Genomic DNA, 18,513 nt, shown 5'->3' with positions numbered 1-18,513 from the left:
TTAAAGACATTCTTTATTCAATCTTTTTTATATACAATATTATTTTTTATCTGTAAAAAGTACATATGCAGGATTCCAGGTCAGAGGCAGAAGATTTCCACATCAGAAGATAGACTTTTGCCCTTTTATTATTTTGGAGGAAAAAAAAATCTGTCAGTTTTAGACAAAGCAAGAATAAAGGCAGAATGCAAATCCAACTTCCACCAAGCGATTAGGATTAAAGGCAACAATTCACCGTAACAGGTCAGGCTGTCTCCTCCGACTTTGGTGGTTCCCAACTTTCCTGGGCAATTACAGAGCAGTTTGTTAGAAGGCGCTGACAGCTGAAGCAGCTCGTGCTTATCATCTCTGCTACAGTTGTATGCACACAACTTGCAAAAGAGCCTGGCTTTCCTCTTTGTATGGCAACTCAAATCCTTGAGTCAGAAGACAGTTTTCTCAAAATTCAAGGAGTGAGAGGGATGTCTTAATCAGGGTGAACCAATCTCCCAACTACAGTATGGATCAAGAGCTTGCTTTTGTTTTTCTCTGGTATCAAGAAGCCTGTTTCTTATTTGTCCCCTTATAAACATGGGCTTGGCTTAGTAGCATGAAGACCAACAGGGCTTTGCTTAGGGGGCACACCTCTAACCTTAAAAGATGGCATTACAGGGAGTGTGTAATTATTATCACCTTTCAGAACCCAGGCAACATTCAAATCTTATAAAAGGCTGTGGGGAAATATGTCAGTGTTTGGGAGCTAGAACATGGTGATCCACAAATTTGCAGCAGGGAGCTGAAGGAACAGCAAAAGTGTGACTGGCACATGAACTACTTGCTCCTCCTTTTACTCCATGGCACTTGCTATATTCTGTACTTTCCTTGGACATTCAGTTGGAAGGACTATATTGTGCAGCAAAATTAAGACTCAGGGTCTTGTTTTTATTTAGAGGACAAAGCTAAGAAGTTGACTTCTTGACTGCAGAACACGCACAGCTCCAGGGTTGTTAATGGAAGCTGCAGAAATCTGGCTTCTTTGAAAAGTCAAGCTCTAATTGTCAGGAAAAAAAATTTACTGCTGGCAGATCTTGACCAACAGGCAAATTTGAGGCTTGGATTAGGAAAAGAACCATACATCCTTGTTTTGACTGCATGCAAACAGGAAGTAGACAATTCTGGGATTTCCAGGCTCTTGCCCAAATCCAGTGTGTCAAAAATGCACATGATTTTCTGGTTTTTATTTCATTCTGTAAGGGGGGAGGGTATTGCAGAATTTGTAAAATGGGACAGCTACCTAGAGAAAATGAGGATTGTTTTGTTAGAGAGTACAGTGCAAGACTCAGAAACAGCTAGGACTAAAAAGTCATTTTTGTGCTTAAATTTACACTTGTATCTTCAAGAAAGTTAGACAGCAGCAACAGAATGAAAATGGCAACATTCTACTGTACCTTACGTACCCAGAGGGGAACAGTCTGAACTTTGGGTTGCACATAATGCCATTTTGCAGATCAGAACCTACTTTCCTGTGAAGGACTCAGAATGAGGGCACATCACTTTAGTCAGAAGTTTTAGTATCTCTGGTGCTTGGTAATTAAGCACCTACCTTGTCCAGAGCCCATTACCTCCAAACTCTGCTTGATCTAGGAAATATCAGAATGAAATTAATGAAAGAGCAATTAGTCCTTAAGATGCATTATTTTTGATAGACTCTGCACATCATTAGCTTCTGGAGGAAAAGGACAGGTGGTACTTTAGAGTGATAGAGTATAAACTGACTGTTGTTGGGGTGGCTGGAAAATGAGATACAAGTGTCCTTTATTTGGTACCTGCCACTTATCGACACAAATAAGAAATAGCAGTACTGTACATCTGCTTTGAGAACACCACCATCCCATAACATGAAATGGCTTAATCCTCAATTCAGGCATTCTTGTGGCAGTAAGTTAACCCACTGGGATTCACAGAGAAGTTATATTTGAAGGGTTCCTCTTTAATTCACAAGAGGGGGATGGAGGAGGAGAAGCAATAATAACAAGTTTGCTGTTTCTGGGACTCCAGAATTCTGTCCTTGACCTTTTTGTGAACAGACTGGCAGCCATTCTACACCTCTGTTTATCAGGAAGAGTACAGGGATGGGTCTGTGGGGCAAAAAGTGCTTTTATTGTTTTTCCTTTTCTTCTTTTCTTCCTTTTTTTTTTTTTTTTAACAAAAAGGGTCTGCTTTTCCTCTTTCTCCTGTATACCCAGAGACATGTAGGAGAACAAGGCAGTCAACTGCACTTTTAAACTAATAAAGTTCATAAAGTTCTCATAGGATCAGAAAAACAATTTGAAAACACAGCATATCTGAACTTGGGAAAATTAAAAATTACTAGTTCTTCAGTAAGTCACTGAATAATAATTAGAAAAATAAATTATTGTGGGGCCAGAAAGAAGAATCCATTTATTAAGCTACTTCTAATTTTAAATAAACAATTACTGAAATCAGTATTATTTACTATATCAATTACTTTATATGTTCTCAAATTATTTTTAGCATATTGCTGAAAATTACTGTAACAAAGTAACTGCTATTAAGGTACAAACATTGAGACTGAAATTTCCCAAGCTCCATGTTTTCTTCCTCTTAAACTCAAATAACTGTCTGGAAAAAAAAGCATCTGACAGCATTTTTACTTAGATCATATGATGATTTCTATGTCTAAGTTAGTGACACAGAAAAATGAAGAATAATTTTGTGGGGAAACTCTACAGTCAGGCGTATAATAATATGACAGGGACAAAAGTCTTTTTTATATAAAACTTCATATAAAAACATTTATGAGGAGGGAAAATAGTATTCACTTCCTTTAAATCTGATGCTGTACCACTGTAGCTCACTGAAGAGTTCTTCCACTTCGGTACAAAAACATCATCAAGATTTTTTAAAGACTCAACCTGTGCATTAATTAGGAGGGAAACCAGCACCTAAAGGCTGTTTTTCACCAAAGGGGCCAGTCACCATGGCAAAAAGATTTGAGAGCTATATGGGGGAATAAAAAAAATAATTTGAGCTGTAAGGGTTCTAAACAATAGTAAAAAGAGATTGAAAAAGACAAAACTGAAAGGATGAAAAATCTGGAAAGAAAAAACTTTTTAGCAAATAAATGAAGACTGAAGAAGACACCATTTAAGTGATACTATCCAGTCCAACCATGAAGTACTTGAAAAAACCCCATGCAGGTAGCAGCATCATAAATTAGTGAAAGAAGAGACTCTTCAGTTTCTTTTTCCAGTCACATGTGAGAGATGTTAGTTTGTTTCCAAAGCTCATGTTGGATTTGTACTGGAGCACCCAGAAAAAAAGCAAGTTTTGTTACGTAAATCAAAGGCAGTTTTAAGCTTCTGTCAGACACATATATACCTGCAAAGAAGGTTCTGTGACTACAATCCAAAGAATGAAATGTAACAGATTGTGTACAAAAATACAGAGCAGCAAACTCTCACTGCTTAGCTCAAGGGGAGCTTTTTTTAGTTCCATATACTGTATCCTCCTATATAAATCACAAAACAGTTGTGCTCACATTGCCATCTCTGTTTATTTAGCTAAGAGAACCAGGACTAAGAAGAGAATGGTTTTTTTTCATGTGACGTAATTTGTGAGGAAGGGAAACTTAGGCTCCTTCCTACTCCTGTGATATGCTCCAGACTCTGAGCTTGCCAAATGAGCTAAGCCCACTCTGCTGACAGTGAACTATAATCCAAATGCTTACTAATTGTTTTTTCCTTTTTGGATATAAGCATTATTTAAAAAAGGGAAAATGAGGAGGCAATAATTTTTGTACTTTAGAGTTGAGCTGTAACAGATTAGAGGCTCTGAGAATGGCTGCCAGTCTGGACAAGCAGATGCTCCTTAGAAAATTCAGACAGGTACAGAAAGAAATTCAAATCCTGCTGCTGCTGGTGCAGTGGTGGTGCTTTTTGTTGTTGCTTTGTTCATGCCATCATTAAAAAGAAAAAAAAAAAAAAGGAAGAAAAATAAAAGAAAACCTAGGTATTTGGAACCCACCCAATCTGAAGAGGTGACTGTGTGTTGTTCCTTGCAACAGCAAGCAAGTTCCTCTCCCTAGATGGGAAAGCCTCTTCTTCCTCATGCTGCTGCATTAATATTATCTGTAGATTCCATGTCTTGCCAGGGTTCAAAGCGCATGAAGTCTCTGTCCTGCAAAAATCACACTGTGTGTTTTGGTCATGTATAAAACAGAACTTTTAACTTATTTATATGTTGAAGAGCTTCGTTTCCCATGCCAATACTTGCTTGACTCCGGGGTCTAGGTTTACCAAGTGTCTGTCTGTCTCCCCTCCTGCTAAAGTCTCAAGTGGTCCATGTAAACAAAACAGAGCTGAGAACAGTCTCTCTTCTTCTTCATAGAGCTGTTTTTATCGATATGCAGGATTTCCTGACAGTGTGGTGTTGGCTAAATGTAAAACAGGCAGAGGATGAGCTTCTGTGTTAAAAACCCAGTTGTCTAATGGTAGAAGATCGTCGTTGGAGAAAAGCAGATACAAATACCTGGATACCAAGACAGAGATGAAAAACATGGGGATTAAAGCAGAGCACAGGCAAGCAGAGGCAACAGAGCAGCTTCAGGCCCCACAGTTCAGCAGCTACATCTATAAACAAATTACTTACTTCTAATCTTTGTACAGCACACACACAACCTTCCCTATTATGATGAAGTCATTTTTATTATGATCAAACCCTTCAATGAAAAGTTGTTATGAAGACAGCATTTTAGTCTTTCCGATAAACTTTTGGTTTTTGAGTCTTGCTTCAAAGACTGGCAGTGTAAAACAAACATCAAGACACCAACCACAAGTATCTGAGGGACAGAAAAGCAGAGAAGTTGCCAAAAAGCTTTTCTTAATGGAGTAAATCCACTTGGAAATAACTAATCCTCTTTAATCCAACCAAAGATTTCATGGCAGCACAAGGGAAATTACTAAACCATGGCAGGTATCTGATTTGTCATCACCATTATGGAAGCTGGTTCAGCTTCTGGTGAGAGGGAATGGGACAATAGATTGTGCAGAGGGTTTTCACAGATGTTGCACATTATAATACAATGCAGAGGACATGAAGCATGTAACAAAATAAGGGTTACTGGACATACACAAAAAAAAAGTGTTGTTCCTTCTTTCTCAGTGCACACTTTTGAATGTGGCTGTGCTACAGCTCTGTAGGACACAGTGGTAATAGGGATCTGTCCAGGTTTCCTAACACAACTGCTGAAACTCTAAATAGACATTTCCCTTATTACAGAAAACCTGGCTGTGTGAGTGCAAGCACAACAGCGTGGGGGTACAGGATCTCTCAGCTTTCACTTGCTTTCCTGCCATCCAGAAAAAGACATTTGACAAGGAAAGGGTGTCATTCCCATTAGTGGACTCTGCCAGGTCCAGAATGTGCACACTTGTTCTGCTGTTCCTTTGCTCTCTCTCTATCTGGGAGTGTGTGCTGCTTTCAGCCGTGTGTCACTGCCTGATCAATTCTTCTGCTGCCTTTATTTGCTAGCTCTATCCACAATCCAGTCAGTGAAGCCCTACTGTTTCTTTCCTTCCTCATCTATTTACTGTTTACAGATAAGAATTTCTTGCAGAGATGATTCAGTTTTGCCACACATATCTCATCTCCTTCTCCACACCCTTCATCTGTCTTTAAAGCAGCATGCCCTTCCTTTCCTCAACACTTCTGCCTCACTCTCTCCTGCTGCAGCTCTCCGTGCTCTTTCTCACCACAGCAGCAATATTTCATCTTACTCAAACTCACCTTCCTCATTTGATTCACACTTTTCCTTTGAATAACTTAGCAACCTATTTCTCCATCTTGGTCCTTCCCACTCAACAGGTACCTTCATGCCAGGCACTGCTCAAAATTCTCAAATTTGCTGTGTATCACTGATAAACTGAAGTATCCAAGAGCAACAAAGCATATTTGGGATAGTTACCTAATTTGAATTTGAGAGGAATGAATATGCAGAAGTAATCATCAACAGCAGAAAAGATTACAGCAGACATTGCTTAAGACATATTTTATGCCCTCTTCTGAGGAACATCTTAATTTTCCTCATGACTTCACACCTAACCCTTCTGTCTTTATTTTCATTTGGGCTATCTTGCTTGACCTTATGTTCCCTGCTTTATCTCAATGTGAAACCAGTTTCTGGTCTGGGCTATGCCAATTGCATCAGTGTCAAAAACATCTAATAATCCAGCTCTTCAATAAACCTTAATTTTGTTCCACTAGCAGGAAATGCTCCTAACCAAAAGTCAGTAAAAATTTCTGAGTTCTTTCCTAGAGCTGCCACTGTCTGCAATGCTTGCACTGTAGTATATCCAGTTATTGAATGATGCATCGGTGAATTTTCAGATCACCTTGTGATTATTTAAGATGCAGACAGGATTCTGGTGATACATTGAAAGTCAGCCTTGCCACCACAGAAGTCCCTTAGGAGCAAATTTCATTCTCTCATTTGGCTTTTTTAGGCAGATCAATCATATACCATCAGCTCCTGGAGAGGTACTGTTTCTCTGACCTGACCTGTTTGAAACTGCTGCCTCTCTCTTTGGGACCATTGCTTTTAGTCTCCAGAAAATGAACTTGAAGGATTAAGTGAAATAAAATTAAAGAAGACGACAGAGGAGGTAGCAGTGGCTGACTTTCTAAAAGGGTAACACAAGGCAACAAAGTACTGTGATTACATAGAGGAATTTGGTATGGAGCCAGCAGGATAGAATAGCCACACTATCCCCTCACACATGAACTTGGAGCCCCTTTTTCCTGGTGAGACATGCTGTGCTGCCTGAATTAGGCACAAGAACTGCCATTTTCAGGACCTGCTTTCTCCCTGTTCCATTTTGTGTTCCTAATACTCAAAATCAGTCTTTGTCTCCATTAGCTACCTGTGGAGCCACTACATTCTTCTAGAATTTAGATGTGAGCTTTTACAGAAAGTTGCAGGAGTGAAAAAGACTTACTTCAAAGTTTCAGCGAGGAAAAAGCTCTGCTGTACATCATCGTATGTAGGAGATGAGGAATAGACATCCTTGACACCAGAAAAGCCACCACTAACTCGGCAATACTTTTCAATTGCCTGCAAAAAGGAAGGGAAAAGACACAGAATTTAACTGTAGAACAAAATTTGGAAACTACAAAAGCATCAAGCTTGATCAACAAAGAAGGTGGTTTTTTTTGTGCTGTATTTTTCTGCTGTGAATCTCTTTGTTGAAGGATGCTACAGACATTAACAGTTTGAAAAAAAGAAAAAGAGACTGGACACATACAGAAGTAGCATCCTTCCAGGGTTATTAATGACACCACATTTGGCAAACTGCTACGTGCTAAGAAAGTATTCTGGGGAAAAACACTTTCTTTCTTGGATATTTACTGTTGGCTGATATTGATGACATGACAAGGACTCTGTAGACTTTTTCTCTGAGCTCATGCAGTTCCTCATCAGTGACACTGAGTAGAACATCCATCAGTCAAATCAGTGCAATAAGTGCTGTGATGGGCACAGGAAGGTAAAAAACAACTCTGGATTTTGGAGCTGGAAGAGTCTGAAGAGTTATAGGAATTCTTTGACTGGTAGCTAGTCATGGAGACTTACTGAAAGTAGAAATAAAACACTCATCTTTATGGACTGTTGGTTTCATCCTGTAAACTCTTCTGGCTGCTGCTTTCTTCCCTCATCTCCTTCTCCTACATAAGCTATTCTCTGTTTCCCCTTTACACAGCTGAAACTCAAGTTAGCTTGCGTGCTGGACTGCAGTAAAGCTCTTTACCTTTAAAGTATGGTGTTTAAATCCATACACATTCCACGAAGGAAGGGGCCAATGGATTCTCCCCACCCCCCCAGCTCCAACACAGTACTGTGAAAAGCACAATGGAAGAGGAGGAAAGAAAGCGTTAGTAGCTTGGAGCATCTCTCGCCTACACTTTCATTATTCCACTCGCACACACGACCCTACAGCACACAAGGATATCAGCCATTAAAACTGGCTCCGAAGAAACAACTCTGAAATGATTCACAGGTTATTTGTGCTTCCCTGCTGCTTTGACTGTGCTTCCTCAGCAGACATCGACTCTTTTAATAGATTCATGCAGGGACAGAAAAGAAGCAGGGGTGAAGGAAAATGTTTGTCTCGGGATGTCTGTCATTACCAATGACTGAACGTAGCTACCTGTAGCTCAGTAATCTATGATTCAGCCCAATAGCCTTGTCTGAAGCTCCTCTCCACATGGTGCTTTAGACCCAGATTTTTGTTAATTTTGATTTTTGCTAGTTATACTCAGCAGAAGCTGAGGGGAGTCAAGGCAGGGGAGCAAATAAGTTTTGAATTATGCCTTTTTTATGCAAAGAAAACAGATTCAATCAAAACTCTTCAAGGACCTCAGTATCACCTTTGCATACTAGAAATACTGGGAGACAAAGAGGAATTTTCCACTGGACAAATGGACAAAGAATGTCAGCAGATGCTGTCACTGAAATCAGGAGAAAAAGCACAAAGTTGATCAGGATACCCAGGACAGTAAGTCACAGCACAGCAGGTACTACAGCTGACCTCCTCCTAGAATACAGTCTTACCCTGTGGAAATCTGAGCTGTTCATGGACCAAAGAATAATCCAGACTGTACAAAGGTCTTTCAAATTTCTGAAAATCAGGGTTTTTAGAAAAGCAAGTGGAGAGACTGACAAAAGGATGTTACTGGAATGGCTGTGGCTCTAGAGCCTGAACTTATGTCAAGAAAAGTACAGTCCTTCTTGGCAAAATCTAATGCTTGCTGTAATTCCTTGTCTCAAGCACAGCTTTCTCTAAGTTTGGATGGCAACACTCTATTTTTTATTGGGACTCGAGTCGAAAAGGAGAAAGTGTCTGGATGAATTCTTTTCAGATTTGATTACCACTGCAGGCTAGGCTACACTGAGACTACTCACATGCTAACATCTGGGTTGACCAGATTTTCTCTACAGTGAAGAGAAAGGTGTATGTCACCATCTAACCCAACAGCACCAAATGCATGATAATCTCTTTCTCTGCAAACATTGCACAACAAAAGCGATGCTACCTGCTACACGGCAGCCAACCAAACACATCAACAAAACAAACAACCCCAACACCACTCTCTCCACACAAAATCAAACCTAGCCATTCAACCAACCAACAAAAAGGAAAGAAAAAATTTAATTGCTTAGCTTCTGAAGAAATAATGCACATGCTGTTTACATTTGCATATTCCTCCCCAGAACTCCTACAGCCACCAGGTAAGTGTTATATGAATAAACAAGAGCCAAAGCACTTTTGCTTTATAGGTAGAAAATGAAGTGCCTGCTCTTGCCACTATCCCCTTTTATAATAATACAGAACATGATTTTGTGTCTCCTCTGAAGCATGAAGATGGAGGAGGAAGCCCAGTGGTTACAACTCCTGCCAGAATTCCCAGCATACAATCTGATGAGGACAGAGTTTCTCTGGTCAACCAGTCAGTTGATGCTATGTGCCACAGCCTGTACAGGAGAAACCTGCCAGTGACAGTGGCAAAATGAAAACAAGGAATACATGGTACCACTGTTAGGACACCATCTCCTTCCTACAGAAGAATTAAATCCCCAAGTCAGTGTAAGAGACAAAACTTGCTTGTTTTGGAAATTTGCTAATGGATAGCACTGAGAGCCTACTCTGTCCTGTAGAGATCTCATACTTGGTAACTACATGCAACACTGGTGAAGCCAGCAGGACTACCAGCCTGGAGAAAGAGAATATATGATCTATAAAAACTTTTTTTTTCCTTACGGTTACCAAGTAACCTTATGTCCTCAGGAATTTCTCCTTGGGAAGGCAGACTCATGTTCAGAATAGGCAAAGGATTTACCCTAGCTGATCATAGTTCTACATAATACAGGTAGTAATGAACTACACAGGAAAAAAGCCTCTGAAGGATTGCTTTACAGCTATTCATCCAAATAGAAAATTTTAAAACATGAACAAATAATTTGTCCTTCATTCAGAGCGGTACAGAACTTCAGGACACTGGGTGAAAAGCTTGGTGCCATAGACAAGCTGCTTAAATGCCACTTGAAATTTTTAGTGCTCTGTCTTCACACAGATCTCAGAGTACTTGGTGTAGTGGCATCTGATTTGTCACCCAGATTCACTCCAGAGTTGAAGACCAGTCTCCCCGACAAAACAGTACTAAATTTACTGTACCCTAGAACACAGGGAAGCTCCAAGATGACTGGAAAGGTATTAAGGTAATATTGCTACCATTACGAGGTATTGGCAGACCGAATAATTTTAGGATGGCACATCTAATCTTGGTTCCAATCAATTACAGAAACACATGAATATATGTATATGTATATGTACATGTATATAAGAATTGAAGGATAACTGACACCAATCAGCATGGTTTTATAGAAAACTATCTTGGTCACAAGCTTGATTTCATTCTTGGAAAGCCACAAATTTGACAAATAAAGGTAACTGTAGAGCTGTAATAAACTTAAAAGCTTCTAAGGCAATTGGCATGGTATTTAAGATGTTATGGGAAGACAAGGCAGCACTATACCATATCAATATAATTCAATTTAAAACTGACAGTGCTCTAAGAAAGAACGGGCAATGCAAAATCATCACAAAATAGAGCTGCTTCTCACAGAGATCCACAAGGAGCAGTCTGAAGTTTTATCAATCATTGCAACAGTGCTGCTGGCTAAAATGACAAACGTAAATAACAGCAGACAGTGTAATCTGCTGGTATCTGGGTGCCAAACAAAATGAGTTTCATAAAACCACGCGCATAATCCTAAATCTAGTCATCAAGACTGTGTAACTGCAGACCCAGGCTAGCCTGGAAGGTAGAGACAACCTTTGGAATGCAGAGACAATTCAAAGATTTCCATAGCCTTGTAAGACAATTCATTCTGAGTTCCTGCTAGGACATTGTGGCGGATACACACAGGGACAGTAAAGGGAGACAGCAGCTGGGACACAGTGTTATTTTTGCACAGGCTAATTTTTTTTTTTGGCTGAACTCAAAACCGGAGTATGCAATTCTAAAATTATGTTTTTCAGAAGGATGATGAACTAATGTAGGTGCAGCCATTTGGAGAAAATGTTTTACAGTGAGAGACAATGCAATTTGTTTAGCATCTTCAGTAGAGTCAACACTAAGCTTACTATAATCTATGAAAATTCTTTGGAAAGAAAACAAAGGGAAAGGACATTTTAAAATGGCATAAGAAGTCATAGGAAAACCCAGTGATTGAGAGCTGAAACTAGGCAAATTCAAATGGGAAATAAAACACGGGTTTTTTAACAGCAAGAATAAATAAATAATGGAACAAACTACCAGAAGTAGTAGGTTTTCTAGTTTCCTTTATTCAAACACAGAATAGAAGAGGAGAATATTCAACAGTATACTCCCGCCAAATACACGTGTCTTGACTCAAAAGTGACACAAAGTGAAATTTCAGTGCCAGGGAGGTCAACACGAACCTAAGTTCTTTGGAAATAAAATATGATGTGCTTCTAGATTGGATCCCAGCTCCCTCAGTTTCTCTGAGGGTGTTTCTTGTGGCATATGTGACTTTTCTTGACTGTGCCAAGAACATGCCCATAAAAACTGTGCCAGTTTCTTCACCAGCTGTCATATTCACAGCTTCTAACCCATGAAACTGTGAAACCATATTTCTTTTACCTCCAACCTATGTCTGGCTCTTTTCTGTCTACTAATCTTCACTAAACAGAATCACAGAATGGTTTGGGTTGGAAAGGACCTCAAAGATCATCTAGTTCCAACCTCAATGCCAAGGGTAGGGATGCCACCCACTAGAACAGGATGCTCAGGGCTCCATCCAACCTGACCTTGAACATGTACATCCACAGTTTCTCTGGGCAACCATTTCCAGTGCCTCACCATCTTCTCAGTAAAGAATTTCTTTCTAACATCTGATATAAATCTGCCCTCTTTCAGTTTAAAACCATTGCCTCTTGCCTTGTCACTGTACCTATATAAACCACCATCTTGCTTCCTTTAATAAGCCCCCTTTAGGTACTAGAATGCTGCAATGAGGTCTCCCTGGAGCCTTCCCCAGGCTGAACAAACCCAGCTCTCTCAGCCTGTCTTTGCAGGAGAGGTGCTCCCACCCTTGGATCATATTTGTGTCCCTTCCTGAAGCCTGCTCTAACAGGTCCATGTCTTTCTTGTGCTGAGGACCCCAGATCTAGGTGCAGCTGAGGTCTCATGAGGGCAGAGAGCTATAGGTCTTTCCACCCCATTTTACTATCAATCTTCAATTTGCCTGAAGATAACGTGAGCTTCAGGTCTTGTCTATTTATTTTCATTGTTAGTAGAAGCTCTGACGAGCTCCACAGCCTCTGTGGTGCAATCCTACTTAGTGAGATACACAAGTCCACAACTCTTAATTGAACCCTTAATTCACACAGCTCAGATTAGTAATTGGCTTTATATGCCTATTGTGAAGTGGTGGCTCTTATTACTTTCAAATAATTAGCCTGAGAAGGATTTTAGTAATTTTATGTATTTACCCTGAGTATCTTGCATGCATATTTCTGTAATACTTCAGCCAGCCCCCCAGCACACCATCATCCAATTTGACTGGCCCAATACAATTGAGATGAATGTCATCTCTAGTGCTAAGTACAGTATTAGGGAGAATTAGCCTTTTTTTCATCAGGAAAGAGACAGAGACCCTGTCACAGGGATTTATGATCACTGAGGGAATATAAGCTTGAACTTCCTGTTTTTTCCCCACAGACACTGAATTTGGAGAAACATAACAAAACAGACCTTGGACAAAGCATAAGATTTGCACTAAAGTGCATCAGTTTTGTCAAAAATTATAGATAATAAATCCAAGTATGTTTCAGAGATTGGAAGGCAAAAGGAAGACAAATTCAGACAGTGTTGTACAATAGCAGTAAGCCAACTGCTCTGCGTGTCACGCCAGATTCTTCTCTATTTATAAATGATGGAATAAACACAGCCAGAGCTGTGTGTGAGAGGGAAGAAGAAAAAGTAGTGAGTAGGTGTGAGGAATAAACACAAGAACTTATTATCTATATGCAATGAAAATCCTGGCAAACAAAAAGCTTCAAGCTTCTGTGTCAGTATGATAGTGGGCTAAGAAAATTCCTAATTGTGGGAAGAAGGGGTTTGCAAAACCATTTATGAAGAAGTCAAGAATATTTTATGGCTATGTTCAATAAAGAAATCTTCTATTAAGGAAACAAGCAGAAGAAGGCAGTATGCAAGGACAGAGGCAATTAAGCACATGGGCTTCTTGATTTACAACTTCAATGGAGGTTGACAGAAGGATAAAACAAAATCCTACCCCACATACAGAGAAAATTGGAGGCAGGGGAGGAGGAAGGGAGGGTTTGTTTTGAAAGCATTAACGGGGACCAAGATAATGAAAGCAAATGGAGAAAGTTGAACAAAATGCAATTAAAAGACATGCTTTGCAGTGTGCTTAAGAGACTGATCCTGGCCTGAAAATCTTTACATTTGTAAATTCTTTAACCTATTACCAAGGACCCCACCTCAGCTTGGATCATCCAGCCATTGCTTCTGAAAGGAGCTGGTGTTAGACCAGCAAGAATTTGAAGGATCTACACCAGCAAGGAGTAGGTTATTAACTTGGTCATATTAGAAATATGCATAGCTTAGGCAGCAGGGATGATGAGACTCAATGTTTGATGCTTTGGAGACAGTAGCAATGCATTCTGGAAAACAAATGCTACGAATGTGGAACCTATCTCCAGAGTAACATAATTCTGGTTGGAACAAAACAAACTAAAAGGAAAAACCACACTAAGATACAACTGTAAAATACCTGGTCTCTTCTAGGTGTTGCAACTGTGCTGAGGGATGGATAGTAATGAGCTTGGCTAAATATTCTGAATACAGGCATCTCAACAGAACTCTTCCCACCCTTTTTCTTGATTTCTTGCTTCTGGAGCAAAACTGAGTTTCAGCCACTGAATAAACTTATCCTGGTTTGTCTCCTCCTTTGCTTTTCCCTCCTCTCCTTTGGCTGTAGTCAAAATATTTCATTACTGTCCTATTATCTTTACTGTTTATCATCATCTCTGAAACTGGCTTTGAGCTGTTTCCAAAGACTGATGGTGCAATAGCAGGGAAGTAGAGAAACTCTCAGGGGCTGTGCACTACTGACAACAGCAGGAGTCATGACTAGGGGTGTCTATTTCCACACCTAAAATTCATGAGCTGTATGATGCTGAACGCACCTCTCACCTGACTCAGCAGATGCAAAATAGCAAGAACTGTGTGCACCCTCATAAGTATCCCAGTTTACAGGAGCCTGTGAAAATCAATTACGACTCCAAGTGTTTTGGTACCATGAGACTGAAGTGGCTTCAAAGGGGAAATACACTAAATTAAATTACTGACAGATGATGAATACAGTTACCTGTGTTGCCTCCCAGCCCCACTGCCTGTACTTGGGATCGTGGGTGATTCTCCACATATACCAGTAGGTCTCAATCACCTCTGGCCTTAGGATGTAATACTTCTCATTCTGACGTACAGCCACCGCCTCCACGCCACCATCAAATTTGAATGCTTCTGGGCCCAGCTTTAATGCTGCAGAGAAAACACAACCAAAAACAAAGTAAAAATAAGAAAAACTTTGTTCCATACCAATCTTTGCAGGAAGGATGGGTAGGAGACTATATGCCAAGCTTATGAAAAAAACCAGAACCTAGCTAGTCCTTATGCAGTCTCATAAATATTTCCTACTGTTGAGGTCTAAAATTTTTCTTATGAATAAGTTATCCAATTCCTGTGAGAAAACTACCTATTTTGACAGGACTATAGTAATCCTCTTGAAAACTAATTAAACACTAAGAATATAAACACACTAACACATTCAATTATAGGATAAAATTGAAGTGACTGGCATCAGTTCTTTATAAGAAAAAGAAAAAAGAAAAAAGGGTCAACACAGGTTTCAATGTCCTTTGATCCCACCCAGCACAGCAGGAAAAAAACTAAACTAAACTAAACTTGGAACTAAACCAAACAGCATCATGCCAAATAATCTGTATCTTTATCCAAACTGTTGGTTTAAGGGTGTGCTGTCAGGCCACTGTAACTGATGTGCTGTGATCTTCAAGTACAGGGTTTACAACTGGACAATGAAGCCTTAAGTACATCTGAAAATAAATCTCTGAACTAAGAGATTCACTGTTTAAGCCCCTAAAGGAACCTGTAAAGGCCAGCACCTAGAAGACTATTTGTATAAGAACAACACACCTGTAGAAAAACTGTCTATAATATGAAGTTGCAATTACACATATTTTGTATTAGACAGCTGCACACTGTTCCTCAAATCTAACATTAATAATGTACTCTTATCTACAGCTGCACCCCACCATTTGTTTTGGCAGAGAATTTTTAAGGCGCTGAACTCTGAAGCGGCACTTGAGCTTTAAAAATTATCAAAGCAATTAATCATGTAATTCCTATGGGCCAGAGATTCAAATTAAACATGGTTTCACAGATCTAAAAGGGTAACCTTAAAATACTATAATGAAAAATACGAGCAACTCTCAGTGCATGCACCAGCAGAAAAACTCCAAAAGAAGTTCCCTCATCTTTTTGTTTCAAGGGACTATGGCTCTGGATGCCAAAAGAAAAAGAATCACTCTGCTTCAGTCACGTGAATGGTAAGGAAATTCCATCAAGAAATGTTTACTGTACTTCTTTCAAAATGGGTCACTTTGTTGGTTTCACTTACAAAATTAAATAAATTTCACTATAAAATGGAGGAGATTAGAAACAGAGTTCTACCTATCCAAAATTCTGAATATAAGAATGGTCATACCAGACCAGATGAAATTCTGTCTTCTCCAGTATCACATCTCCAACAATAGCCAAAATGAGACATCGACAGAGAAGTACCCATCAAGTATATGAGATACCTTTTTCCGTTTTTTCTACCAGCCTCTACTGTTTTTGAGCTCAAGACTTCTCCCAAACTAGACGTATTTTTTAGGTGGTCAGTAATTCTTAATAGATTAATTTCCCAAGTACCTATCAGGTGTGTCTTTAAATCTGTGTAAGCCTTGAGCATCCAAAACAATATCTGCTAAGGAGTTCCACATCTCTAATACCTATTTGATGCAGAACCACTCTCCAATCCCTATGTGATTTTGCAAATCTGCTGAATCCTACCTAGAAGGTCCCTCTTCCACCCTGAATAACACTATCCAATTCAGTTGTGCCTTGAATGGAAACTGTTCCATGCCTTTAGTTAAACTTCTCGCCCTTCTCTGCAACTCTTCCAATTCTACTATATCCTTTGTAAAATGAGAGAGGACCAGCAAATACAGAAAAAAAAAAAAAAGTCCAGATGAGATTAATACAGTGACATAATGACATTTTCTATTTTGCTCTTTCTCATTTTGTTTCTCCTGAGTACTACTGAGTTGACATTTTCATAATCTCAAAAGCAATTTCCTGAATTGCCATGGTCAGTTAACACTCATCATTTAATATGTGTGGTTAGAAATAATTTTTTCATAGGTGCCTCACTTTACATTTAACTACACTGGATTTAATTTAGCAATTTATTATGCAGTTACTCAACCTCATAAGGTCCTTGTGTAGTGCTTTTTATTTTTTGCTATTATCAGCACACTTACCTTACTGTTCCTGCCCTTTTCTGATCATTTATATATGTGTTTTATTTATACATAATACATACTAAAATATGAAATGTAAGTATACTATACACTTGTGTATAAATAGAGTATATATTTTACACACTTATACACATATGTGTAAATATATATGAAATATATCAGAGTACTGCTGGTTAACCAGCATTATTCATTGCAAGAATGGACTATTTACCTCAGTCCTGTTTTCTATGTTATGCCAATTTTCTTCCTCCATGCAGGTATGTGCTGCTTAGATTGTAACTGTTTAATGTCCCTAATGGGCCTCAGTAAAACACTTGTTAAAAAAGCCTTCTGGAAGTCAGGGAAACGTGGCAGCTATGTTAGTCTTACCCACCAAAGAAGCTGGATTTCAGGCAGTTCTGGCGATCCACCACCACTGTGATGTTTTCTCTTGCTTTGGAACCTGCTCGTGCATTACATCTTTAATTATTAACTCACACCTACTCCTAATGGTATTGGGCACTACAAGAAATTAAACTAAGGATAGGTGAACTCTGCATATTGTGATGATTTCACTGAATTCCTATCTGAAACCAAGGATGTAAAATTAATCACAGCACTTCTGCTAATAGCTGACTAAAGAAAGGAAGCTATTATGGGCACAGTACCTTTCAGGGGCCATTCTTCTAAGCCAAAAACCATCTAAGGCCATTTTACAACGCTACAGTCACAGAATTATCCAAATATTTTCATATTAATAGCATTGGTAGACTATAGTCTAGGCAGGGAGAGCAGATGAGAAACAATTTCATACCAGTGCAAAACTGCAAAGCTGAGCAAGCACCATTTTAAAAGATTTTAACTGACATAAAGTTGACTTCAATGAGAGCTGTATTTAGCACTGCAAAAAAAAAAGGGCAAATCCTTATACTTTTAGATAAATACATTTCTAATTTTAGAAATACTTCTGAAAATATTGTATGTTTTGTATGTTCCTTTACGACTACAAACAATCTAGCAATAAATTTCCTGAAACAAAGAAAGAAATCATAATTATAATAATACTTGCTAGGCTTGAACTCATACAGAATTGGAGGAAGAGAAAACCCAAGGTACTTCTGTTTGAGACTCTGAACTATTCCATCAAAACACATTGGTATTTCATACATCTCACAAAAACATGTTATTATTCTCGTTTTTTCAGCCTTGCCTGTTTAGCTGCTTACTGAGAGTCTTGGGACAGAGACAGCATCTACTCATACCCTTGCATATGCCTCAACTGAAAGCTTAGTCATCTGGCTTATTCTGCACTAGAATTGTCACACATAAAAATCAGCTAAAGCTGTACCGCAATTCTGAGGACAGCTCTTGTCAAGAAACTTTAAAGCAGTGCAAAAAAAATTCATCCTAAAATAAGCTCTCTGTAGTCTGTCAATACTTTACACACTATCAGCTAATGGTTTGGAAAAGTCTTATGCATAAGGGATGGCATAATGTACTAAAAATACTGTGTGCTATAGATCAGCACACAATGCTGTATATACAGATAATTGTGCCTATTTATCTAACCTCTAAAATTCCTATGAAAGTTGATTATTCAGACTGTTTTGTTAGTGAACTATAATTTCAATTTCATTTGACTTCTTTTTTGTTGCCATCTACAGATTTCACATTTGCCAAGTATTTTATGCCTGTGCCATGTTTCTCAGTGGTGCATGTTAAGCACGAAAAACAAAGAACTAACCCCCAGAAACTGCAAGACCTCAAGATGTGCAGCACTCACACAAGCTTAAATATCGAGAAACCTTGCACCATGAAGCTCTAT

The 18,513-nt window shown here is 39.0% G+C and overlaps 1 protein-coding gene across 1 annotated transcript in view; it reads right to left on the bottom strand.

Moving 5' to 3' along the window:
• Positions 1-18,513, bottom strand: part of MAN1A2 (mannosidase alpha class 1A member 2) — a 133,013-nt gene continuing 114,500 nt past the window's right edge. Inside the window, exons 11-13 of the mRNA XM_058846950.1 lie at positions 14,474-14,646; positions 6,996-7,111; positions 1-4,530 (exon numbers count right to left, since the gene is read on the bottom strand). Coding sequence (XP_058702933.1) covers positions 4,398-4,530; positions 6,996-7,111; positions 14,474-14,646 — 422 coding nt within the window. The 3' untranslated portion in view covers positions 1-4,397. The remainder of the gene's footprint in view (positions 4,531-6,995; positions 7,112-14,473; positions 14,647-18,513) is intronic.

The sequence above is a fragment of the Poecile atricapillus genome, chromosome 1 (genome assembly GCF_030490865.1).
Source record: "Poecile atricapillus isolate bPoeAtr1 chromosome 1, bPoeAtr1.hap1, whole genome shotgun sequence".
Lineage (NCBI taxonomy): Eukaryota > Metazoa > Chordata > Aves > Passeriformes > Paridae > Poecile > Poecile atricapillus.
This window is presented reverse-complemented; position numbering and strand designations above follow the sequence as displayed.